General features: G+C 39.7%; 1 protein-coding gene across 3 annotated transcripts in view; it reads left to right on the top strand.

The window, feature by feature from the left end:
• Nucleotides 1–16,410, top strand: part of RAD52 (RAD52 homolog, DNA repair protein) — a 38,156-nt gene that overhangs the window by 15,599 nt on the left and 6,147 nt on the right. For 2 of the 3 annotated variants that reach the window (XM_046011980.1, XM_046011982.1), the window contains exons 2-7: nucleotides 122–226; nucleotides 1,474–1,575; nucleotides 2,147–2,240; nucleotides 2,412–2,479; nucleotides 4,745–4,863; nucleotides 5,939–6,014. In XM_046011980.1, coding sequence (XP_045867936.1) covers nucleotides 140–226; nucleotides 1,474–1,575; nucleotides 2,147–2,240; nucleotides 2,412–2,479; nucleotides 4,745–4,863; nucleotides 5,939–6,014 — 546 coding nt within the window. In that variant the 5' untranslated portion in view covers nucleotides 122–139. The remainder of the gene's footprint in view (nucleotides 1–121; nucleotides 227–1,473; nucleotides 1,576–2,146; nucleotides 2,241–2,411; nucleotides 2,480–4,744; nucleotides 4,864–5,938; nucleotides 6,015–16,410) is intronic. The other variant, XM_046011981.1, reaches the window with a different exon arrangement.

Genomic DNA, 16,410 nt, shown 5'->3' with positions numbered 1-16,410 from the left:
TGTTAACTAAATCGACTTGTAGGATACTACATTTGGATGCTTTAGTCTGATTTTGTGTAGAGGTTCTTGCTTTTTACCTTCAGCATTCTTTGAGATCTTTTTAAATCTTCTGTTTTTATAGAGGTCACCTGAAATCAACATGTCTGGGACTGAGGAAGCGGTTCTTGGCGCCCGCGGCAACCATCCTTCTGTGGCTGGTGGCAACTCCGTGTTATGCTTCGGACAGGTAACTTTTCCATATCTGGGAAGAATGAGGTTAAGTGAAAAGGTAGGAGAAAGTAGTTTGTAGGGCACAGCCATGTACATGGAAGCTATTTACTGTCAGTGGGTTTTCCGTTCAGTGCATTATTTGGGACTCTGAGGAACGCTCAGGGAGTTGTGGAACTGTAGCATCATGTAGTACTGGGGATTACATTGAGATTTACCTTTTGTTTATTTTTTTGATGCATTACATATTCATATGGTACAACATTCAGAATGAAACGTAGACTATAGGTGAATGCAAAGTCTTGCTCTTTCCCCGTCACTCCTGTCTACATTTCACCCAGTTTCAAGGATTCCAGTGTCCTATTCTTTGTGGCGATATTCTGTGCATATTAAAAGAGATTCTTGCTTTGTCCCCTCGAGTCCATCTTTGTCTTTACCATAGATCTGTTTGTGAAAATTTATTTCATTTTTTAATTTATTTTTTAAAAAAGATTTTATTTATTTTTTGGACAGAGAGACATCGCAAGTAGGCAGAGAGGCAGGCAGAGAGAGAGGGGGAAGCAGGCTCCCCACCGAGCAGAGAGCCCGATGCGGGGCTCGATCCCAGGACCCTGAGACCATGACCTGAGCTGAAGGCAGAGGCTTAACCCACTGAGCCACCCAGGCGCCCCAATTTATTTCATTTAAATAGGGCAAGGGGGAAACTACCAAGGGGACAGAAGTCAAATAAGTAGTGGTACATTTATGTATGTGTAGTATGGAAAAGTGTTGAATTAGAGAAGAGGTATGTCACCCGCTCCCTTGTGGGCATAAATGTCATATGCAGACTCTGAGGTGGGACTTTTCAGTTTACCAATTCTGGCTTGAGAAAGTTTAGTCAGGAGGGTGGTGACACCTAGGGCAAATGCCTCTCGAAATGGGGCTCAGTGACCCTTGGGGTCCACTAGACCTCTCCCGAGTCCATGGGGTCAAGAAGATTCCATAATAATACTAAAAAATTTCTTGCCTTTTCCTTTTCATTCTCTTGGGAGTGAACAGTGAGACTCTCCAGAGCACACACAGCCTGGGGGGATACTGCTCTGATGGCTGATGGAAAGTGTGCCTTAGAAGTTTCTCAGTTTTAATTCCTAGTATTGGTAGGTAAAACCCACGTAAACAAGAGCTCTTAGGGCTCTTAATACTTTTTAAGAGTGTAAAAGGGTCTGGAGACTTGCTGGCATAGGAATGGGGGAATGTCAGTTTAATTTTTCCTTTTCTGGATTGCAGTATCAGTACACAGCAGACGAGTACCAGGCCATCCAGAATGCTCTGAGGCAGAGGCTGGGCCCGGAATACATCAGTAGCCGCATGGCTGGAGGAGGCCAGAGGGTAGGAGAGATGACACGCTTAGAAGTGGGTGCCCCTCTAGCTGGCTCTTCAGAGGATCTTTCTCCCTCTCTGGGTCCTCATGGATTCAGAAGGTCTCCTGCTCACTGTTGCTAGATGTTTCCTAGTGTCTTTGGGAGGGGATGGGTTCCAACTGGCATCATCGTCTACAGCCACCCGAGTACTGTCTTCCTTCTTGAGATATTTAACCCATCTTTTCAAAACATTTCTTTTGCCCTTTGCTTCTAATTTTATGTGTACATTTTTGGTCTCCTATTATATATATCAGCCTGAGACTTGTACTTTTCTGGAAACTGTGAGTTTTGGAAACTGCTAGGTGAGTGGGTATCTTTCTACTCTGAGTCTAGTCCCTCCCCCAAGACAAAACACTAGTTCTAACTGGTTCCTTCTGGAAGATCTTTGAAATCAATTCTCCGAGAATTTCCCTGGAAGGTTAAAGGGCAGTTTTGCCAAAAAAGCTGGTAAGGAGTAAATTAAGTAAATTTTGATTCTCATTTAGTATGGCAGGGAATTTTAACCAGCTCCCCCCTCCTCCTTTAATTTCTCTTCCCAGGTATGTTACATTGAGGGTCACAGGGTAATTAATCTGGCCAATGAGATGTTTGGTTACAACGGCTGGGCACACTCCATCACACAGCAGAATGTGGGTGAGTATGTTTCCTGGCAATGGTGACTTCATTTCCTTTACTTTGGTGCGAATTTCTGATGAGAGTATTTTGTGGGTGAGGATGTAGGTGTATTTTGTTGCTGGTAGGAGGAATATGGGTGAGGCACAGGGGTCAGTATCGTCTTCAACTGGTTCTCTTTCCCACTCCTAGATTTTGTTGACCTTCACAATGGCAAGTTCTACGTGGGAGTCTGTGCGTTCGTGAGAGTCCAGTTGAAGGTGAGGGTGATGGAGCAGACCCGCTGCCTCCAAGGACCGGGTGGGTGGTGAGAGAGGATGAGCTGGTAGAGAATTCTCTGGACTGGGCCTAGAGAGCTGGGGCTCAGCCAGTGTTCCTTAGACATTCTTACTCACTTATCCCCTAAATGAATGCTGAAAAATGCGTGTTTCCTGTTTTTTAAGTTGACACCTAAAAGGTTTCACTGTAAATACAAATGCACTGTAAGTTCTCTGCATTTCAAAAGTTTGCGCTGCACCCCTTTGCTTTTATGAAAACCTACGCTGGTACCTGTTTTCTGAAAATCCGAAAGCAATCTAGAGATTATTTTCACTTTTATGAAAAAGGCACACCCTGGTGGCAAGAGGGGCCCCGCCGAGTCCATCCTGGGAACTACACTCACCATCTCGGCTTCGAGCTGCCAGGGCTTTGAGCTCTGTCTGTGAGCATCTCTGCTCTAGCTCTATGTATTGTGTGTGTCCATTAGCAAGATGTGTCTTTGTGTTATCAGAAAAGCATAACAGGTTATTTTTTGGATCTGGGAATGCTGAGAGATTTTTCCATATAAATTAATGGCAATTCTTTGCTCTATACCATTTTGGCTTATGGAAGGTTTCATGAGAATGTTCGTTCTACTTTCGGATAGCAGGGGAAACCTGTAGTTACAATGGTATGTTTTTTAGCATATTGTAAAATTTGACACTCTAAAATCTGTTACATCTTTCTCTTCCTTTTTTTATTCAAGTGTAATTAACATCCAGTGGTATATTGGTGTCAGGTGGACAACATAGTGATTCAGCACTTCCGCACATTTTTCATGACTCATCCGGTTAAATGTATTCTCAGTCCCTGTTATTTCACACTTCTTTTCTTGTTACATCTTTTTAAAAATGTACTGATGGATTTTAAATATCATAAATGATTAAATACTATGATCCACTTAAAAAATACATGAGCAAGCATAGTCATGAGAAATTTTACATTTTTTTCTTCTCAAACTCATATTTCCATTCTATCTCCCCATTGTCTTTTGTCCATATACATGTATAAACAAAATATATGTTTGGAATATATATTATGTATATATATTATGTGTGTTCAGAACCTTTTATAATAACCTTAGCATATTTCTCTGTGTGTGTGTGTATGTATGGGCATATAAACGTAATTTTTGGTGGTAAATTTTCAGTGACCTTAAGGCTCTAAATTTTAAAAAATTTCTTCTGGATTGAATTACTGTTATAGGTATTACTAACACACAATTGATCAGTCAGTTGGGTCTGTGAGGGGGACAAAATAACTACATCAAAATTTATATACTTAATAAAAATAAATTTTTATGGAAAATGCATTTCTTAATGAGATGGATGAAGCTTTTTTTCTTCCTGGGTAGTTTATATTTCCATTGTTTAATATTATGTTTTCCTAGATAGAACATTCAGTATTAATTCTATTCTCACTTCTTATTTTTATAAATAGTACTAGGGATGCCTGGGTGGCTCAGTCAGTTAAGCGTCTGCCTTGGGCCCAGGTCATGATCCCAGGGTCCTGGGATTGAGTCCTGCATCAGGCTCCCTGCTCAGCGGGGAGCCTGCTTCTCCCTCTGCCTGCTGCTCCCCATGGTTGTGCCATGTCTCTCTCCCTCCCTCTGACAAATAAGTAAAAAAAAAGTACTGAGAAACCTTACTCACATAAATAAACTGGGAATGGAGAGAGTTTTGTTACAGTATCACCATTTCTTTGAATAAGCTTTCTGAGTTTTATCTCAGAAATCAGAGTGCTATCCAAAATTATATTTGGTTCTCTGTGAGCTAATAACTTGATCAGGTATACCTTCATTTTTGATGAAAGCCAGGAAATTGATACCACCTGACCTGTGAAAAGATTTTTTGATTTGCTAGCCAATCGTTAAGAGTCTGTTAAATACAGTATTTCACATTTTTCTTTCGTTTCATGTCCCAGAGGTTTTTATACCTTGGGGTAATAAACCTTAGGAAGATTTAGGGTGGGTTAGCTCTGTGCCTTTTTTATGTGCACGTGTAAGTGGGTAGGGAGAATTGTCTTGTACATTTCCGGGCAGATCAGGTCAAGGACGTAGCACTGGAAATTAATTTTCTTCCAGACCTCTGTGCCCGTGTGCCCTTTAGCAAGGCACCCAGGTTCTGTGTGCCCTGGTTCAAATGCCCTTGAGGGTGAGAAGAGCTGTGGAACCAGGGACATGACTGCAGCTCTTCATGTTGGACTCTGAACTCCTTTTCTACCTGTAGGATGGTTCATATCATGAAGATGTGGGCTATGGTGTCAGTGAGGGCCTCAAGTCAAAAGCCTTGTCTTTGGAGAAAGCCAGGAAGGAGGCCGTGACAGACGGGCTGAAGCGGGCGCTGAGGTGAGCATGAGGGCTGGAGTCTAACCTGCGTCAGTTTTATTCCTGTTTGTTTGTTTGAGATGTCATTCATTCATGTGGTACAAAAAGTTGAAATAACCCAAGCCTCACTCCCCCCTTGTCCCTGTCAGCCCTGTTTCCAACACTTTGAATTTTCCCTGTGGTTCTTTATGCTTAGGTCTCCCTTCTTTGAGAACAAGTGGTAGAATACTACATTCTCAGGGCACCTGGGTGGCTCAGTGGGTTAAGCATCTGCCTTTGGCTCAGGTCATCATCCTGGAGTCCCAAAATCAAGTCCCACATCGGGCTTCCTCAGTGGAGAGTCTGTTTCTTCCTTTGCCCCTCACCCCACTCGTGCTTTCTCAAATAAATAAATAAAATCTTAAAAAAAAAGAATACTGTATTCTCTACTCTGTACTTGATTTTGCTCACCCCCATCTCAGTTGTGTGTCTTGGAAACCTTTCCACACGAGGATAGAGATCACTTCCCCATTCTCTTTAAAACACCTAAACAGTGCTTCCTTGGGTATGCATAGAATAGGGTTTGTTTGTTTTTTTTTTTACTTTTTTTTGGGGGGGGGTCATACATGGCCTTTGAGAATTGATGTGAATTAAATCACACATGTACTGAACCTACATTAAAAACTTGAGGTGCTCTAACATGTGCGGGAAGCCACATGTCCCAAGTAAAGAACTTCAGGCATCGAGGACAGCGTGCCCTAAGTGAGTTGCCCACTATTACTGGGGAATTGGAACCGTCCTTGAAAAAAGAATGGCAGGAGGTAGCTCATGGGGTTTTGCTGAATGGTTTTTTAGTCTTTTGGACCTCCCTGCCTCTTGTTGAGGGCAGAGACTGGTGACTGCTGTGCCCCATGCTGTACTGAGAGCCTCATACAGTGCATGAAAATGGCAGGTGCCCAAGAAGCGTTTCTGCATGTATATTGGGGTCCATCTCCTCTGCCGCAGTGGAGAAGCACCTTGCCACAAATGTTGTAACTGTTAACTGTGTTCTCTGATATTGACACATAATCATTCTCAACCTTTTCCGTTCTTTTTTTTTTTTTTCCCTTACCCTTAGAAGTTTCGGGAATGCACTTGGAAATTGTATTCTGGACAAAGATTATCTGAGATCACTAAATAAACTTCCCCGCCAGGTATGTTAGAAATGGATGAATGGAATGCATCACAGTAGAGATATGACCAGTGCCCCAGGGGCATGGGTTGAGTATTCTGGATGGAGAAAGAAGAAGGGGAGACTCAGTCCTTTTGAGGGTCTGGAATGTGTATTTCAGACTTGTCTGCTGATCAGAGCCAGCAGGAACCAATCACCGAATTTTCCAGCTGAAGGACTTGAAGCCTAAAGAATCCATGCCACTTGTTTTCTGCACAGAGAGCTGTGTTCCAGGATGGTGTGTGAAACCTCCAAGGAGCACAGAGCTCCCTGCAGCGCCCCTGTGGTTCCTTAGAAACCCTCAGGAAGAACCTCACCTTCTCAGCCTACGTCTGCGCTCTAGGGGTCACGGCCTAGATCCCCTTGTCTCCGCCTGAGCCTATCACATGAGCTGAGCCTTTGGAGGGGGTTCTGGAATTGCGCAGCCCCGGGCTGGCTCTTAGCGGGGGCTGTGGCAGGTAGTGGTGCATTCCGGTGGCTGGTGGAGTGGCTGTCCATTTCAGGGCGTTGTCAGAGGCTCCCTGCAGCACCGCTGCCCAGGGCAGGATTCCCTGGCTTGTCCTTGAGGGCTGCTGGTGGGGACACCCTGGCAGAGGGGTGTGGCACTTGGCAGCTGTCAAAACGCCACACTTTCCCTTGTTAAAATTCTTTCTATATGTTGTTGGCCTCCGTTTGCTTATATTTTGTTAAGGATTTTTGTGTCTGTGTTTATGAGGGATATTGGTGTTTTTTTATTGTGGTTAAAAAAAAAAACAAAAAATTCACCATTTTAGCCATTTTTAAGTGTACAGTTCACTGATGAAACAGATCTCCAGAACTTTATAATGTTGGGATTCTGCCACTCTATACCCATAGGACAACTCTCCTTTTCCCCCCTTCTCAGCCTCTTGTTACCACCATTCTACTTTGGTTCCTATGAATTTCCTCTCTGGTTTATGTCGCTTAGCACAACATCCTCAGGCTTCATCTACATTGTAGCCTGTGTCAGAATTACCTTCCTTTTTCTTTTTTGGTGCGTCTGGCTGGCTCAGTAGAGTGTGGGACCCTTGATCTCAGGTTGTAAATTTGAGCCCCAGGTTGGCTGTAGAGATTACTTAAACATAAAGTCCTTTTAAAAAAAAAAATTACCTTCCTTTTTAAGGCTGAATAATATTCCACTGTAGGTACACACCACATTTTCTTTAATATTTCCATCAATGGACATTGGGTGGCTTTCATTTCTTGACTTGGGAATAGTGCTGTTATACACATGGTTTTGCAAATACTTCTTCAAGACCTTGCTTTCAGTTATTTTGGTTTTATATTGAGAGGTAGTGTTGCTGGAGCATATGGTAGTGTTTTTTTTTTTGTTTGTTTTTTGTTTTTTGTTTTTTAACACAGAACTGAAGCTTACCACCCTGAGATCAAGACCTGAGCTCAGATCAAGAGTAGGACACTTAACTGACTCAACCCCCATATGGTAGTTTTTTGAGGAACTTCCACAGTATTTTCTGTAGTGGCCACACCAGTGTTCAACCAACAGTGCACAAGTGTTCCATTTCTCTACAGCCTTACCAACACCTGTTATTTTCTGGGTTTTTTTGATAGCAGCCATCCTAGTGGGTGTGAGATGCTATCTTATTGTAGGTTTGCTTTGCATTTCTCTGATGATGAGTTTTGATGTTGAATGTCTTTTCATATGCTTTTTGTCCATTTGTATATCATCTTTGGAGAAATGTCTATTTCTTTGCCTTTGCCCATTTTTTAATTGGGGGTTTTAATTTTTAGTTGTTGGGTTGTAGGAATTCTGTATATATTCTGAATTCTAACCCCTTATCAGAGACATGATTGCAGATATTTTTTCCTGTTTCATAGGTTCCCTTTAAAATGTTTAAGTTTGACATTGTCCCATTTATGTATTTTTGCTTTGTGTTTTTGGTGTCATATGCAAGAAATCATTGTCAAATCCAATGTCATGAGCTTTTCTCCTGTATTTTCTTCTATGAGTTTTATGGTTTGTGTCTTATGTTTAGGTCTTTAGTCTGTCTAAATTTATTTTTGTTTATGATGCAAGATACCAGTCTAACTTCCTTCTTTTGCATGTGGATGATACCCAGTTTTTCCCAGCATCATTTGTTCAAGAGACTCTCTTTTTCCCGTAAGTGGTCTTGGCACGCTTGTTGATATTCATATGATCATATATGAAAGGGTTTATTTCTGGGCTTTCTAGTCCATTGGACTATGTGTCTGTATTTATGACAGTATCATATCATTTTGATCACAGTTTGTTTTGAAATGAGAAGGTATGAGTCCTTCAACTTTGTTCTTTTTCTTTTTTTTTAGATTTATTTATTTATTTGACAGACAGAGATCACAAGCAGGCATAGAGGCAGGCAGAGAGAGAGGAAGGGAAGTAGGCTCCCTGCTAAGCAGAGAGCCTGATGTGGGGCTCGATCCCAGGACCCTGGGATCATGACCCAAGCTGAAGGCAGAGGTTTTAACCCACTGAGCCACCCAGGCGCCGCCAACTTTGTTCTTTTTCAATGTTGTTTTCACTATTTGAAGTCCTTTGAGATTCTATATGAATTTTAGGATGAAATTTTTTTTTGTTTATGCAAATAATGCTATGGGAATTTGGATAGGCTTTATATTGAATCAGTAGATCAGTTCAGTAGTTTGGGGATCTTAACCATATTAAATTTTATGAACATGGGATGTCTTTCCATTTATTTGTTGCTTCTTTAGTTATTTTCAGCAACCTTTTTGCAGTTTTCAGTGTAGAAGTCTTTCACATTCTTGGTGGTTAGGTTTATTACTAAGTATTTTATTCTTTTTGATGCTATTGTAGATAGATTGTTTTCTTCATTTTCCTTTTGGATTGTTCATAACTAGTGTATAGACAGAACTGATTTTTGTGTGTTGATTTTGTATCCTGCAAGTTCACTGAATTTGTTTATTCTAACAATTTTTTTGTAGTCTGTAGGGTTTTCTGCATCTTAGATCATGTCATCTGCATCTAGAGGTAATTTGACTTCTTTTCCGCTTTATTTCTTTTTCTTGCCTAATTGCTCTGACTAGGATTTCCAATATGTGAGTATGAGTAGTGAGAGTGGGCATCCTTGCCTTGCTTCTGATATTGTAGGAAAAGCTTTCAGTCTTTCACCATTGAGTATGTTGTTGGTGTGTTTTTCATATATGGCCTTCATGATGTTGAGGTATATTCTTTCTATTCCTAGTTTGTTGAATATTTTTATTGTGAAATGGTATTGAATCTTACCAAATGCTTTTTCTGCATTAATTGAGATTAGCATGTGCTTTTGTCCCTTCTTTCTGTTACTGTAGTGTATCACATTGATTGATTTGTGGAGTTGAACCATCCTTACATCCTGTGAATAAATACCCCTTGGTCATGGTGTATAATTCTTTTAATGTGCTATTAAATTTGGTGTGCTAGTATTTGGAGGATTATTTTTAAAAGAATTTTTAGTTAATTAATTTATTTGAGAGAGAGAGAGGGAGAGAAGCAGGCTCCCTGCAGAGCATGGAGTCCGACCTGGGTCTTAGTACCATGACCCCCAAGATCATGATCTGAGCTGAAATCAAGAGTTAGCTGCTTATCTGTCTGAGCCACTCAGGTGCCCCTGGAGGATTTTGTATTAATATTTGTAATATTTTTCTGTAGTTTTCTCAAAGTATTGTTTTTTCTCTTGTAGTATCACTGGTTTTTTTGTTTGTTTTATTTTTATTAAGTTTTTTAAAATTTTAATTCCAGTCCAGTTAACATATAGTGTTATATTAGTTTCAGATGTACAGTATAGTGATTCAACATTTCTGTATATTACTCAGTGCTCATCATGATAAGTGTTATGTAGTGTCATTGTTTGACTTTGGTATCAGAGTAATACTGATGAATGAGCTCGGAAGTGTTCCCTCCACTTTAGCTTTTGGAAGCATTTGAGAAGGATTGGTGTTAATTTTTTAAATGTTTGGTAGAATTGTGCATAATTGTGCAAGGTATTCTTTTTTAAAAATATTTTATTTATTTATGTGACAGAGAGAGAACATACACAAGCAGGCAGAGCAGCAGGCAGAGGGAGAGGGAGAAGCAAGCTCCCCGCTGAGCAGGGAGCCCAACATGGGGCTCCATCTCAGGACCCAGGGATCATGACCTGAGCTGAAGGCAGAGGCTTAACTGACTGAGCCACCCAGACGCCCCTGGTCAGGGTGGTCTTATAATCTTTTTTATTTCTGTGGCATCAGTAGTAATGTCCCTACTTTCTGATTTTAGTTATATGAGTCTTCTCTCTTTCTTTTCTAGTTAATCTAGCTAAGAGTTTATCAATTTTGTGGATCTTTTCAAAAAATTGTTTTGTCACTTATTCCTTCCTATTGCATTTCTGTTCTCTGTCATGTATCTCCACTTCTTTCATTTTCTCACTAGCTCATGTCAGCTGTAGACCTTCTTGTTAGTACTGCTTTTGCTCCATACCATAACTTTTGGTGTGTCTTATTTTCATTTGTCTCAAGATACTTTCGAAATTCCTTTTTGACTTGTTCTGTGACCCATTGGTTATTTAAGAGTACTGTTAATTTCCACGTTTGTGGATTTCCCACTTTTTCCTTCTGCTATTGATTTCTGGTTTCATTCCATTGTGATCAGTCAGCATACTTTGTATGATTTCTGTATTCAATTGGTTAAGACTTGTAGCCTAACATGTGGTCTCCCCTGGAGAATATTTCATGTGTACTTGAGAAGAATTTATAACCTACTTTTGTTGGATAGAATATTCTGTATATGTCGTTTAGGTCCAGTTGGCTTATAATGTTCAGATCCTCTATTATTAATCTTCTGTCTGTTTATTCTATCCATCAGTGGCTGTAGAATATTGAAGTTTCCTGCTATTATTAAATTGTGTTGCTGTCTATTTCTCTTCCCAGTTCTGAGAAAGTTTCCTTTATATATTTAGGAGCTCTGGTGTTTGGTACACAAATATTTGTAATTGTTATACGTATTAAGTGAATTGACCCTTTTATCATTATATAATGTTCTCCTTTGTCTCTTATTACAATTTTTTTTACTTGAAGTCTGTTTTGCCTGGTATTAATATAGCCCGCCCTGCTCTCCTTTGGTATCAGTTACATGGAATATCTTTTCTCATTCTTTCACCTTCAGCCTGTGTCCTTAGATCCACAGTGAGACTCTAATAAAATGCATATAGTTTTAAATCTGTCCAGCCAATCTATGTCATTTGATTGGGGTGTTTAATCCATTCACATTTAAAGTATTATTGTTAGAGAACAAGTTATTGTTGCCATTTTGTTGTTTTCTGTATGACTTGTAGCTTTTTTTGTCCCTCCTTTCCTCCCTGACTGCCTTCCTTTGTGTTTTGTTTTACTTTTGGGTAGTGACATGATTTGATTTCCTTCCTATTTCCTTTTGTGTATATTCTAGAGATAATTTCCTTGTGGTTATTATTGCAATTATAAAATATCTTAAAGTTGCAGCATTCATTCTCTTTTAAACTGATAACAAGTTCACTTGCATAAAAAAAACTGTTCCTTTTTTTAAAAATGATTTTATTTATTTGAGAGAGAGTGGGGGTGAATAGAGGCAGGGAGAGGGAGAAGCAGACTCCCCACTGAGCAGGAAGACTGCCATGGGGCTGGATCCCAGGACCCTGGGATCACGACCTGAGCTGAAGGCAGTTGCTTAACTAGCTTAACTAGTTAAGCGTAATTAGTGGCTTAACTAGCCACCCAGGTGCCCCCAAATCTATTCCTTTACAACTCCACCCCTGTTCCACTTTATCTCATTGATGTTACAAACTACATCTTTATATATTGTATACCCAGTAACAGAGATTTACAGGTATAAAAACTATAGTTGTTTTAAAAAGTCTATATTCGTGATATAGTTTTAATAGTTTTTTCATTTAAATTCTGTGTACCAAAAGGATATTAATTCAGGCTATTATATTTATCTATGTATTTACCTTTACTGGAGAATTTACTATATTTGTGTAGCCTTGTATTAGTGTCTAGCATCTTTTTATATTTCACTCTGAAGAACTCCTTTTAGCATTTCTTTTGGCGGAGGTCTAGTGGAAGTGAACTCCCCCTGCTTTTGTTTTTATGCAAAAGTCTTAACTTTTCTATGTTTGAAGGATAGTTTTGCTGGATACAATATTGTTGGCTGAACTTTTTTCTTTCAGCACTTTCAATATATTATCCCATTCTGTTCTGAGCAGTAAGAGGAAATCTAATAATCTTATGGAGGCTTTCTTATAGGTGATGATTTTCTTTTCTCTTGCTGCTTTCCAGATTTCTCTTTGTCTTTGACTTTTAAAAAATTGAGATATAATTGAAATATACCATTATTTTAGTTTCAGGTATATAGCATAATGATTTGATATTTGTATATATTATGAAATGACCATTATAATAAGTCTAGTTAACATCCATCACCAAAGCTAGTTATAAAATTTTTTAGGACCTTTAAGATTTACTCTTTTAGCAATTTTCAAATATATAATATTAGTAGCTATGATCACTATGCTGTACACTATATTCCCATGACTTATAACTGTAAGTTTGTACTTTTTCACATTTCCCCACCCCCATTTTGCCTGCCACCTGCCTCTCCCTGGCAACCACCAATCTATTCTCTGTACCTATGAGCTCTTTTTCTTTTTTTCCCCCAGATTCCACATATAAGTGAGATGATATGGTATTTGTCTTTCTCTGATTTATTTCACTTAGCCCAATGCCCTCAGGGTGTGTCCATGTTATGGGAAATACAAGATTTCCTTCTTCTTTATGGCAGAATAATATTCCATTGTATATTTACTACATTTTCTGTATCCATTCTTCCATGGATGGAGACTTAGATTATTTCTGTACCTTGGCTATTATAAATAATACTGCAGTGGACATGGAGTGCAGATAGCTTTTTGAGTTAGTGTTTTTTTTTGTTTTCTTTGGCTAATACCCAGAAATGGAATTGGTGGATCACATGGTAATTCTACTTTTAATTTTTTGAGGAACCTCCATGGTGTTTTCCACAGTGGCTGGCCCCATTTGCATTCCCACCAGCAGTGCACAAGGGTTCATCTTTCTCCATGTCCTCTGCAACACTTCTTTCTTACCTTTTTGATAATAGCCACTCTGACAGGTATCTCATTTTGGTTTTGATTTGCATTTCCCTGATGGTTCGTGATGTTGAGCATCATGTGTCTGTTGCCCATCTTTGTGTCTTCTTTGGAAAAATGTCTGTATAGATCCTGTGCCCATTTTTAATTGGATTATTTGCTGTTTTTGCTAGTGAGTTGTATGTGTTCTTTACATATTTTGGATATTAACCCCTTATCAGTTATATTGTTTACAAATATTATGTCCCATTCAACAGGTTACCTTTTCATGTTGGCAGTTTCTGTTGCTGTGCAGAAGCATTTTAGTTTTTTTTTTTTTTTTTAAGATTTTATTCATTTATTTGACAGAGAGAGATCACAAGTAGGCAGAGAGGCAGGCAGAGAGAGAGAGAGGGAAGCAGGTTCCCCGCTGAGCAGAGAGCCCGATGTGGGCCTCAATCCCAGGACCCTGGGATCATGACCTGAGCTGAAGGCAGAGGCTTAACCCACTGAGCCACCCAGGTGCTCAGAAGCATTTTAGTTTGATGGAGTTGCACTTGTTTATTTTTGCTTTTGTTGGCTTTGTTTTTGTGTCAGATCCAAAAAGTCATCACCAAACCCAATGTTATGGAGCTTATGTCCTGTTTTCTTCTAGGAGTTTTATGGTTTCAGGTCTTTTTTTTTTCCCTTAAGATTTTATTATTTATTTATTTTACAGACAGAGATCACAAGTAGGCAGAGAGGCAGGCAGAGAGAGAGGAGGAAGCAGGCTCCCTGCTGAGCAGAGAGCCCGATGCGGGGCTCGATCCCAGGACCCTGAGATCATGACCTGAGCCGAAGGCAGAGGCTTTAACCCACTGAGCCACCCAGGCGCCCCTTATGGTTTCAGGTCTTAACACAAGTCTGTACTTCATTTTGAGTATATTTGTGTATTGTGCCAGATAGTGGTCTAGTTTAATTCTTTTGCATGAGTTGTCCAGTTTTCCCAAGACCATTTATGGAAGAGACTGTCCTTTCTACATTGTACCTTCTTGACTTCTTTGTTATAAATTTGTTGATCATATAAACTTGGGTTTCTTTCTCAGCTATTTTGTTCCCTTGTTTTAGGTTCCTGTATTTATGTCAGTAGCATGCTGTTTTGATTACTGTAGCTTTGTAATGTAGCTTGAAATCCAGTAGCATGATGCCTTCCACTTGTTCTCAGGTTTGCTTTGGCTGTTCGGAGTCTTTTGTGATTCCATACAAATTTTAGGATTGTTTGTTGTGTTTCTGTGGAAAATGCCATTGGGAGTTTGATAAGGATTGCACTGAATCTGTAGATTATTTTGGTTTGTTTGAGGATTCTAACAATATTAATTTTTCCTGTCCACAGCATGGAATATGTTTCCATTTATTCTTTAGTTTCCTTCATCAGTGTCTTATAGTTTTCATAGTTACATGTCTTTTACCTCCTTGGTTCCCTTGTTGCTAAATATTTTATTCTTTTTGTTGCAGTTATAAATGGGTTTGTTTCCTTAATTTCTCTTTCTGGTAGTTTGTTATTCGTGTACCATCTTTGACTTATGGCCATTTGATTATAATTGCCTTGGTGTGAGCCTTTTGCGTTTATCCTAGGTTTAGTTTTTTGAGCTTCTTGAATTTGTGTGTCTTCTCTTTCCTCAGATTGTGGAAGATCTAAGCCATTAATTCCTCATATAATCTCTCTGTCCCTTTCTCTTTCTTTTTCTGAGACTCTTAATATATAGTGTGACAAGTGTCCTATAGACCCCTTAGGTTCTGTCATGTTTCTTCATTCTTCTTTTTGCTTTCTGATGAGATGATTTCAAATTATCTGTCTTCTTGTTGCTGATTCTTTCTTCTGTCAGTTCAAGTCTGCTGTAAAATCCCTCTAGTGACTTTTTCAGTTGTTACTATATTTTTCTGTCCCAGAACCTGTTGGCTGCTTTTTTATAGTTTCTCTTTGTTGATATTCTTCTTATTTCATTCATGCATAATTTTCTTGATTTCATTTAGTTGTGTGTATGCTCTCTTAGCTGATTAGGCATCTTTATGACCATTATTTTAAATTCATTGTTAGGTAGCACATAGATTGCATTTTGGAAGAGGGGGTCCATTTTTGGAGTTTCATTTTGTTCCTTAGTTTGGGCCACATTTCCCTATTTCTTTCTATGCCTTGTGATCTTTTGTTGAGATGTGGCATTTGAGAAAACAACCACCTGTCTCAGTCTTTATGTACTGCTTTGGTGTAGGGGAAGACCTTCACCAGTAAGCCCAGCTAGAGGTCCTAGGACCTCTCAAACCTTTTGTGATCTCCTTCTTCTCCTGGCATCTGACTGCGTCACTGTAGCTCCAGTGTGGTCTGGTGCTCATCTCTGTTTCTAGTGACTCTTAAACTCTGCTGGTCCCATCAGTGTGCTGAGTCAGGGAGACAGAAACCAGCACCTCGGGCAGCTCCCAGACAAGCCACAATAGTGGAGGCATAGTCTACTCCTGTGTTTCCATCCCTGGGGGAGAGCTCAGGATGGGAAGTTTCCTCCTGGTTGTACTGCTCTATGCTGGGTGAGGGCAGGGGCATGAGTGGGCATGCAAAATAACATGAATTTTCCTACCCCTTTTACTGGAATCCTGTCTTCGTTTTTTTTTTTTTTTTTTCTTTTCTTGTCTTGGTTTTATGCTGGCCTGAGTCCTGTAGCTTCTCAGCTGGTCACTGGAGTTCTAACAAAGTTATTCTAGTATGTGTCTAGTTAGGTAGTCTAACTAGATAAAGAGTCTAGTCTGAATCTTAACTCAGTGTCTCTAGGAGGAGGGGGCACCTGGAGCTTCCGAGTCTATCATTCTGATAACATCCTTCTTCTCTCCTTTCCTTTTCTTACTCTAATATTTTTTAAAAGATTTTTTATTTTAATTTATTTTTATATTTATTTATTTTTAATATTTTATTTATTTGACAGAGAGAAATCACAACTAGGCAGAGAGAGAGGCAGGCGGAGAGAGGAGGAGCAGGTTCCCTGCGGAGCAGAGAGCCTGATGCGGGGCTCGATCCCAGGACCCTGGGATCATGACCTGAGCCGAAGGCAGAGGTTTTAAGCCACTGAGCCACCCAGGCGCCCCTAAAAGATTTTTATAAATGAAGTGCAACATATACACAGAAAACTATATAATTCATAATAGCACAGTCTCATGAACTTTTAGAAGTGAACAGTTACTTATCTCCCAGATAAGAAACTAAAACCAGCATCCCAGGGCCCCATTTGCTCCCTCCCATTCACTACC

This window comes from Meles meles, chromosome 7 (assembly GCF_922984935.1).
Source record: "Meles meles chromosome 7, mMelMel3.1 paternal haplotype, whole genome shotgun sequence".
In the NCBI taxonomy this organism is placed as follows: Eukaryota; Metazoa; Chordata; class Mammalia; order Carnivora; family Mustelidae; genus Meles; species Meles meles.
This window is presented reverse-complemented; position numbering and strand designations above follow the sequence as displayed.